At 55.6% G+C, this 9,663-nt stretch overlaps 1 protein-coding gene across 10 annotated transcripts in view; it reads left to right on the forward strand.

Annotated features, from left to right (window-relative positions):
- ZNF185 (zinc finger protein 185 with LIM domain) overlaps nt 1-8,705 on the forward strand; it is a 29,539-nt gene extending 20,834 nt beyond the window's left edge. For 8 of the 10 annotated variants that reach the window (XM_042040015.1, XM_042040014.1, XM_042040008.1 and 5 more), the window contains 8 exons: nt 128-238; nt 477-572; nt 1,585-1,662; nt 3,000-3,068; nt 4,050-4,130; nt 4,943-5,045; nt 5,594-5,692; nt 6,461-8,705. In XM_042040015.1, coding sequence (XP_041895949.1) covers nt 128-238; nt 477-572; nt 1,585-1,662; nt 3,000-3,068; nt 4,050-4,130; nt 4,943-5,045; nt 5,594-5,692 — 637 coding nt within the window. In that variant the 3' untranslated portion in view covers nt 6,461-8,705. The remainder of the gene's footprint in view (nt 1-127; nt 239-476; nt 573-1,584; nt 1,663-2,999; nt 3,069-4,049; nt 4,131-4,942; nt 5,046-5,593; nt 5,693-6,460) is intronic. The other 2 variants (XM_042040009.1, XM_042040016.1) reach the window with 2 other exon arrangements.
- Nucleotides 8,706-9,663: the final 958 nt, after the last annotated feature.

Raw genomic sequence — 9,663 nt, forward strand, 5'->3', positions numbered from 1 at the left:
TCTGGAGGCTCCTGCTGCACTGTGAGCCCAGTGTGGGCACTCCGGAGACTCCTGCTGCACTGTGAGCCCAGTGTGGGCACTCCGGAGACTCCTGCTGCCACACACTCAGGGCTTTGTTTGTCCTCAGCAGGCCCAGCCCGGATCCCAAAGGGAGCGTTTATTCCGGGAGCAGCAGCCCCAGGAGCAGCTGGTACGACAGTGCCAGGGGACACGGGGACTTCAGCCCCCCAGCAGCACGGTGAGTCCAGGGCTGGGGTCCCAACTTGCCAAACCAAGGAGCTCCCTGCTGCCACATTTACTCAGGATGCAGATGTCCTGATCCGTTTGCTGATTCCCTGGATGGGAGCACTCCATGGCCATGGAGTGGGAGGGGTCAGTGCCCAGCAGGGAGATCCCAGCCGAGATTCCCACCCCTTCTGAGGATCCCTCACGTGCCCAGACTCCGAGCTTGAGACTGTTCCGCTTCCTCTCCCCAGCCACGAGTCCCTTCCCAGAGATCCCACCATGTCCATGTCCCAGAGAAGCCACAGGGTGCCGTTCTACATGGACAGCTTAAACCATAACAGCTCCAGGTAAACGGGGAGGCACGAAGGCTCTGAGGGAAACTGCCCAGAATCCATGGAAGAGAAGCCAGCAGGCAGAGCCAAGAGCTGACAGAGGGAGCGTTGGTTTCCAGGGAGTGGATGCATGATCCAGAGGCACAGAGCAACTCTTCAACCATTCCCAGCTAAAGCTGCCTAGCATAGGCTCTGGGATACATCCAGGAAAACCTCTGGAGATTTTTCACTGTGTGGGAGGCCAGAAGAGAGGGACAGGAGAGTGGGGAGCTGGTTCCTGGCCAGGAATTGGCCTTTGCTACAGGAAAAACAGAGATCACAGCAAGGAGAGAATGTCCCCAGAATATCAATGGTTAAATGACGGATCTGCTCCCAGAACAAGGCTGCTGGAAGGGGCAGGAGGTACCCAGTATGGAATGCCACTATCCTGGGCTCCCTGCAGTCCCTCCTGGCAGTGCCAGCCCATCCAAGTGCAGCCTGACGCTCCATGGAGCCACCAGTGCAGGGCTGGCTCTGTAACAAGGAGTAGGCTGTAGGGGTGAAGAGGAGGCACAAGATCCTTGGGTAGCCTTGGACTGGCTCCAGGAAAGGTCAGCCTCATTGCAGAGCAGATGGACAGAGCTGTTTTCCGTAGTTTTGTTGCATTCTTCCTTCAGATCAGCTGGGGCCAGTTCCGTTTGCTTTGGGAACGTCCCCATCCCCATCTCCTGCAATTCCTCCTGTGCCTTTTCTCCCTGTGGCTGCTCCCATTCGGCCTCTGTGGCTCACTCACCCCATCCTCATTGGAAGATCTCGTTGGGTCTTCTCTCTCATGGCCCTACAAGTGAGACTTTCCCAAATCCCTTCTCCAGGGAAGCAGTCCTGTCCTGTGGCAGGTGTAGAAGGACAAAGGGACTGGTTTGGTCCATGATAAGGGCTGGCAAAGGGCTCTGCTATCCATCTGCCCTCCCAGCAGCGGCAGCCGCTCTTCCCCTGGCTGCCAGTTTGGATCCTGCCATGGCTCACAGACTTCTCCCTCTCTCCACAGGCTCCTCTCCAGTTCCAGTGAGAGGCTCTCCAGCTCCCAGCACAGCTCTGGGTACCAGCCTGACTCCAGCACTGCCGGGTAAAGATCCAAGCGGGCACAATCCCCTCGCTGCAGGATGGGGCTGGCACGGGGCCATCCTGCTTGGTGAGGAATTCCAGCTTTGGCACCTGCCTGGTGTCACCCAGTGTGGCCAGCAGGGTCAGGGCAGGGAATGTCCCCCTGTGCTGGGCACTGGTGAGGTCCCACATGGAATCCTGGGGTCAGTTCTGGGCCCCTCAGGACAAGGCAGACCCTGAGGGGCTGGAGCGTGTCCAGGAAAGGGAATGGGGCTGGGAAGGGGCTGGAGAATTCCTGAGGGAGCTGGGAAGGGGCTGGAGAGTTCCTGAGGGAGCTGGGAAAGGGGCTCAGGCTGGAGCAAAGGAGGCTCAGGGGGGACCTTGTGGCTCTGCACAAGTCCCTGACAGGAGGGGGCAGCCGGGGGGGTCGGGCTCTGTTCGCAGGGAACAGGGACAGGAGGAGAGGGAACGGCCTCAGGCTGGGCCAGGGGAAGTTGAGGCTGGTGGTGGAGTCACCATCCCTGGGAGTGTTCAGAAAACGTGTGGATGTGACACTTGGGAACGTGCTTTGGTGGCGACCATGGTGGTGGTGTTAACTGATGGTTGGATTTGATGATCTTAAAAGTCTTTTTCATGTTAATGTTTCTGTGATTCCATGACATAAAAAGAGCCCGTGCTCAGTTTAAGGAAAAAAAGAGAGGTTTCTTTCCTCAGCCATGACAGGGCTTAATGTAAGAAGGGAGGATTAATCCCAGCTTTTAGGCAGCAGTGGAAATGCACCATGGAAAAAGGCTGATTAGTTCCTGTCAGGGCTGCGGGCACAGGGCTCCCCTCGGCCTGCCCAGAGCTGCACCCGGGTGGGACATGGAATTCTGAGCTGGGCTTGTAGAGAGGCAGGAATATGCAAGGGAGGTAAAACCATCCCAAACCATACCAGCGGCAGTTTGCACTGGCTGAAAACGCTGGAGACATTCCAGTGGCAGAACAGCCCCTGGAAGCAGCGCTGTGCCACAGGGCTTGGTGGTGCCGGGGGAGCCGGGAGCTCTCTCCATGCCCATTGTGCGCCTAATCCTGGCGGGAGCTGGGACAGACTTATCCTTCCAACCAGCGCATAACTGGATGAAAGGGTTACATTATCCATCCCATTCTTTCCAATTAACTCGATTTGTTTTGGTGGGGTAATTAGAGGAGTTGTTATTTAGCAACAATGCTCGATATCCAGGATTTATTCGGAACAACAGCATCCTGCTCCGAGCCTCTCCCGCACGCGTTCCGTGTCCGGGGGCACACGCGGTCCCTGCCCGGCTCTCCCGAGCCGCAGCCGCTCTTTTCTCATGGAAATGCTCCCTGTTTTCCTAGGAGAGGAATCCTCTTTGTGAAGGAGTACGTGAACACCGGCGGCTTTGCAGCCTCCCCACGCTACGGCAGGTACGGAGCGTTGGGGACACCGTGTGTCACAGCCGGGTGTCACAGCCGTGTGTCACACACGCGTGCAGAGCCCAGCCCAAGCCTCCTCACACATCCCACCAGGATGGAGCAGCTGGAGCTCCTCTGCCCCGGGGGGTTATCGGGAGGGTACAGTTTGCTCTGCGGGGTCCTGCCGGCTCCTGCCGCTGTGGTGGTGACAGGAGGACCCGTGTCCCCCTGCTCCCAGGGGACAGGGAAGCTCCTCCTGGAGTGGCTTGGTCCCTGCAGGTTTGGCACGACTGGAATGCGTGAGGAAAATGTGGGGGTGAGGGCTCTCTCTGGAAAAATTTCATTATGTGAGTCTTAAGAAGTTAAATTACACCCTTTTCAAGCTTTTCAAGTCCTTTGTGTTCTGCTCAAGTGAAGCTGCTCCAGACTGGCCCCAGTGTGACAAGAGCAGAATTTGGCCCCATGTACATCATCCTCACAGTGATGTGGCACCAGTTCCCACCAGTTCGATGCTCCGTGCTGGCATTATCCGCCCTCAGCGCTGTGCTGGCATCCCTGGGGGAGCTGATTACACACTGTAAATCTCCAGCCTGTCCCAGAGCTCAGCAGAGCTGCTGTCAGCAGCCAAAGATAAGCCAAATATCCAGGAAACCCAGGCAGAGAGGGAACACTCAGCTGGGTGAGGCCAGGGATGTGCTCCATGCCTTTTCCTGCATAACTGTGCAGGATTCCGAGTTCTAGCAGTGAAAAGCTGCTGTTTGTAGGGGCCAGGTGTAAACACGAGGGCCCTGGTGAGGCCAAGGGAGTTTTACCTGGAGAGGCCTCTCTGGGGATACTTAAAGGTTCCTCTTTGTGTCCTGGGAAGGCACTTTGAGGACCTTCTCCCCGAGGAACAGGTAGCTGGGATATTCCAAATCACTGGGTTAATGATTCCATCCGAGATTCTCTTCCCACATATCACTGTCCAGTGCTGATACCTCCTTCCTTCCACAGTGGCAGCCTTGTGGATTTGAGTGACCAGGAGAGAAGCAGCTACAGCCACCACAGTTACCTGTCCAGTGCTCCCCTGCACAGGTAGGACAGGGTGGGGCTGCCTTGGGGGGGTTCATCAAATTCTTAATCAGAAATGATTTTAAGGGTTTGCTTTTTGAGGGCACTGGTGTGTGTGTGTGTGTGTGGTGGAACAGCAGTGCAATAAATGCAAATACAGTGACATTGACTCCAAGTCAGAGTCCAGAGCAGGCCACCAAGGTGATCAGAGGGATGGAGCACCTCTCCTATGAGGAAAGGCTGAGAGAATTGGGGTTGTTCAGCCTGGAGCTGAGAACATTTGGGGTGACCTAACTGTGGCCTTCCAGTGCCTGAAGGGAGCCTGCAAGAAAAACAGAAAGGGATTATTTCCAAGGGCCTGGAGTGACAGGACACAGGGAATGGCTTCTCACTGACCGAGGGACGGGTTAGATGGGAGATTGGGAAGGAATTGTTCCCTGGGAGGGTGGGCAGGCCCTGGCACAGGAGCAGCTGGGGCTGCCCCTGGATCCCTGGCAGTGCCCAAGGCCAGGCTGGACATTGGGGCTTGGAGCAACCTGGAACAGTGGGAGGTGCCCCATGGCAGGGGGTGAGACTGGATGACCTTTAAGGTCCCTTCCAACCCAAACCATTCCATGATTCCATGATTGTAAGGTTCTGAGATCTGTCCTGCCCCACTGCTGGGGTCCCTGCATCCCTGGGACAGCACAGTCCCTCCGCTCTGTCACTGCACAGTCACACGTGTGGGAGCAGGTTGCTCATGGAGAGCAGCGCTGATGGCTGGGAAAAACCCGTGGCACCAGTGCTGGGACTGGAACCAGAGCATCACAGAGGAACCCCTCCCCTGCTCTTCCCAGGTCCAGTGAGCCCCTGTGCAGTTACTGCAGCCGGGAGATCCGGGACTGTCCCAAGATCATCATCGAGCACCTGAACATCCACTGCCACGAGTACTGCTTCAGGGTAAGCCCCAGTGCTGCTGTGCTGCGGGGAACTGCAGGGATCTTCCTGCAAATTCCATCCTCAGGCTTTCAGAGTGATATATGTGGGCTGTGCCAAATCCTTGCCTCACACCAGGACAAAAACAGTCAGGCAGTCACAGGTGTCCTCAGAAGATTTCCAGGTCCTTGAATAAATATTAGACCAAGGAGAATTCTTTATTATTGGCAGCACCCTCAGAACACCCTCGTGTCCTTGCCCCGCCGTCCTTGGGGCAGACTTGCTGCTTTGTGGTCTTTGTGCTCTAGTGGAGGTGGCTGAATCCTCAAACCCCACAGGGTTTCCAAGGAATGTCGGTGGGGACGTGAGGAAGGTGGGAGGAGGAGGGATGGCGAGTGTGGGAGGAAGAGGCTTGCAGGGACATTTGTCTGTTGTAGGAAAGTGCAGCCTCAAAGGTCACATCCTCACCCCTTAATAAAACGATGCAGAGACTGTTCCTCTGCCCCCTCCCTTCTGTTGTCACCGCATGGGGCTTTGGTCACTGTCCAACCTCCTTGTTTTCCCTTTGGCAGTGTGGAATTTGCCACAAAGCAATGGGAGATCTCCTGGATAAAATATTCATCCACCGGGACATTGTCCACTGTGACAAGTGCTACGAGAAGCTCTTCTAGGTGGGTGTCCAGGGCCCCTTTCCGAAGCTGTTCCCAGGGGGATGGCTGGGTGAGAGCTCATGGTGAAGGGCATTTAACCCTCACGTTTCCTGGGTGACCAGGCAGGAATCTTCCTGGGGTGTTCAGGGGGAAGCAGCGACCTCGCTGCAGCATTAGCTGGAAACTCGCTCGAGCTGTCCCGGGGGTGTCGGTTGGAGCCACAATCTCGGTGACAAACAGGCTGTGGTGGCTTCCCGGGGCTGGCAGGCAGAGGCTGGCTTGAGTGATGACAGAAATGTCCCTCAGAGGTGGAGAGGCCTCGTGGAAGGCAGCTGAAGGTTCCTCCCTGTGTCCTGGGCTGACCCTGGCGGTGACATTCCCCTGACACGAGGCAGCTCCTCGGCGGCAGCTGCAGCTACTCCTTTACCTAAAGATCCTTTGAGGTGAAAACCTTTGGGAAGAGGAGGGTTGTACATTCCAACAGATCGACAGGAGCGGGTTGGACGCGGTTTGGTTTTGTCTGATTATCTGGGAATAGCGGGAGGCACCATGGCAGCCAGCAGAGCTGCTGTGCTGGGGCTGGGAGCCCTCGTGTCCCCCCGCTGCTCCTGGCACAGAGGAGCAGCAGGAGCAGGGAACGGAGCTCCTGCCTCGCTGCTCCCTGTACCTGGTGATGCGATGTGACTGGTGAGGCTGTGCCCAGCCCCGCACGCTGCCGGCTCCACCGACCTCCAGCGCCGCATTCCAGGTGGGCCCGGCCCTGCTCAGCCGCTCTTTGTGTGCTTGCAGGGTCCTGCGGAGCTGGGGAGGCAGCCCGTGCCGGCAGCACGCCTGCGGATGCAGCAGCTCCTGCCCGGCTAAGATCGCAGAATTCCTGCTCCCGCTTCCCTCGAGTTCTTTTCCCTCCCGCTGCCCCGTGGCCGTGAATGAGTTCAGCACCCGCTGCTCGGTGCTGTCACCTGCACCAGACAAGCGCGATGGGAAGGCGATAAGGCGGCCTCATCCTCAAAGATAACCTTTTCCAGAGGTGCTGAGCCCCCCAGCCTGGCCTGAGCTGCATGAAGATTCCGAGTGCTCCCGGAGCTGGGAGTCAGGCACAGCTCCTCAGGTTTTCCCCAGCTCATTGCCACGAGTCTCTCCTGATGCTGTTTGTATTTCTTTCCCTTGTGCAGCCAGGCTGTGTGAGCTGGCACACAGGCACTGGGAGCCTTAAACACTAAATCTGGATTCTTGGGAGGGTTTTAATTTAGTCCTTAGCAAAAGCCTATTTCTGCTTCTTTCACCCCCAAATTCAGCCTAGAAATAGCTTCTTCCTGATTTCCATTTGCTTTCCCCAGGATTCCAGGAGCACTTGCAGGCTCTATTCTAATTGTGTGTCAGCTTTAATTCCCCTTCCTGCCTCTTCCCTGAGGATGCTGCAGCAGCACTTGTGGCTGCTGCCTGTTTGGGGAGATAACGGTGTCCTTCACCTGGTGTTTAACTCGGGCTCTGAGGGCAGGTGTCCTGTGCCAGAGCAGGGACATCTCCGTTCCCTCTCCTGACAAAGAGCTCTGCTCAGCTGAAATCCCAATTCCCCCCTCACCAGGGCTTTGCCCAGACCTCTCATTGCTGTGAATTATTCACAGCCCAAATGCTCACCAACAGCATTGAACTTCCAGCAGATGCTGCACTCAGTAAAATCAGAATTGTATCATTTTAGCCCTTAACTCAGAGCTGACAGGTTGGGAATGCTGAATACTGAAACCTGAAAGTCAGGTGCCTTAACAGTGTCCAGACTTACTGTTTCCTCATGGGAAGCATTAGGAATCATAGAACCATAGACTCCCTGAATGCTTTGGGTTGGAAGGAGTTAAAAATTCATGTATTCTAAAGTTCATGGGCAGGGACACCTCCCACTGTCCCAGGCTGCTCCAAACCCCAATGTCCAGCCTGGCCTTGGGCACTGCCAGGGATCCAGGGGCAGCCCCAGCTGCTCTGGGCACCCTGTGCCAGGGCCTGCCCACCCTCACAGCCAAGAACTGGTGAAAACCACATCCACAAGTTCCTTACTGGGACCAGTTCCAGCAGTAGGAAGGACTGGTACAGCCAGGGCTTGTTCCAGCATGGTCAAAGGGGGATGGTTTCAAGTGCCAAAGCAGAAGGGCCTGTGCCACAGCGCACTTTGAGAAGATCTTCGGCAGCAATGATGTATTCCCTGATTGCAGAGCTCCTGAAGTGTCCATGGCCTCATGGGGAGCTGGATTTGTCTGGGTTCTGCACTGTGTCCCCTCAGCTGTGGCTGTCCTGCAGGAACTGTCCCACCTCGGTAACAGCTCTCATAAACAGCCTCAGCTTGTGTGTCCCTCTCCCCCTGCATCACCCGCTCCTGCCGTGCCCTCTGAGCTCAGGGGCTGTGTCACCTGTGCTCCTCCATCCGTGGCCCATCCCTGAAGTCTCCAAAGGCTTAGCTGGAGGACAAGGCAATGAGGGAGAGGAGCAGCAGCACCACGCAGGCAGGGTGTGCTCAAAGCAGGGCTGGCTCAGCAAAGGGCTTGGCAAAGCCACAGGCTGACGCTCTGCAGAGATTTCAGTCTGCTTGTCCTAAACTCCTGTGATTACCTGGGGAAAAGGGAGTCCTGATTCCCCCCTGGGCCGTGTTTGAGAGCAGCTCACCGGCGACCTCCTGGCTCTGCACAGCTCCCTGACAGGAGGGGATTTTCCCCCTTAAAGACATGTATCACCCAAAAGGAACCTGCAGCTATTATAAAAATGTTACGCTTTATAATTTGTACTGGCCTGAGCTTTGAAGAATTGCTGACCTACCCCCCACGAAAAAAACCCAAATGAATTATTCAAAGAGGTGAATCTTCCTGGTATTTGTGGAGAAGGGTCACCTGCAGGCAGATTTTTTTTCCTACATGATGGATGAGGTCATGCATTTTCTTTCACAGAAAGATCTTATTTCTCTTGGGATTCTGCTGCTTGTGGGGACAAATCTTGACCAGGTTATTTCATGTGAAATTAATTAAATAAATATACGTATATATAAAGGCTATGAAATGTGCTGGTGGTGACTGAGCAGAGGTGGAGGCAAACCCATCCTGGCACTGCAGCTCCCATGGTGGCACAAGGAACTCTGCTTTTGGAAAGCCTGTCTTCTACACAGACCAACCCTTCCCAGAGCATCTGAAAACGAACAACAGAGTGACAAAATCAACTCTAGCCCAGCTGAAACCAGGGCAGACCTTGAGCAGGGTGAGTGCTGGATGTGCTGTTCAGGCCAACTGGTACAAAAACGAGATTCTGCTCATAGCACGTGGCCTTGGTGACTGCCAAACATCCAACGCTCCTTATCAGGAGGTGCCAGAGGGTGTTTGGGTCCAGCACGCACATCTGGGGGGAGGATGTCAAAGAATGGTGCTAGTTTTATTGTTGCCTGATAAAACTGTCCTGAAGAGACGTAACACTCGCCGGAGCTTTAGGAGATCCCAGATAAGCCGTATTTTGTGCATTTTTCCAGATCAATGCACAGGGAGAGACCCTTTTCCCCCCTCACTCATCCCTTCCCTACTCAGCCCTTTTCCTCTCATTTGCCCTTCTCCCTCTCTCCCTTCTCCCTTCCTAACCTTTCTCCCTCCTTCCCTTTCCTCCCTCTTACACCCTCTCACTCACTCCTTTCCCCCTCACTTACCCCCTTTCCTCCCTCACCTGCTCCATTTCCTTCTAATTCTCTTTCCTCCTTTGCCCATTCCATTCCCCTCTAACGCCCCTCTTTCCTCCTCACTCGCCCCTTTCCCCCCACCTTGGCCTGTCCCCTTCACTTGCCCCTTTTCCCCTCACTTACCTCCTTTCTGCCATCACTTACCCCATTCCCTCTCACTCCCTTTTCCCCCTTTTAAACCTTTTCCCACCACTCACCCCTTTTCCCCCCGCATTGATCCCCACTCCCCTCATTCACCCCTTTTCCTCCTCACTCACCTCCTTCCCACCACCACTCCCCCCTTTTCCCCTCA

This window comes from Corvus kubaryi, unplaced genomic scaffold (assembly GCF_017639235.1).
Source record: "Corvus kubaryi isolate FWS band 111438036 unplaced genomic scaffold, C.kubaryi_AGA036_p1.0 37395, whole genome shotgun sequence".
Taxonomy (NCBI): Eukaryota; Metazoa; Chordata; class Aves; order Passeriformes; family Corvidae; genus Corvus; species Corvus kubaryi.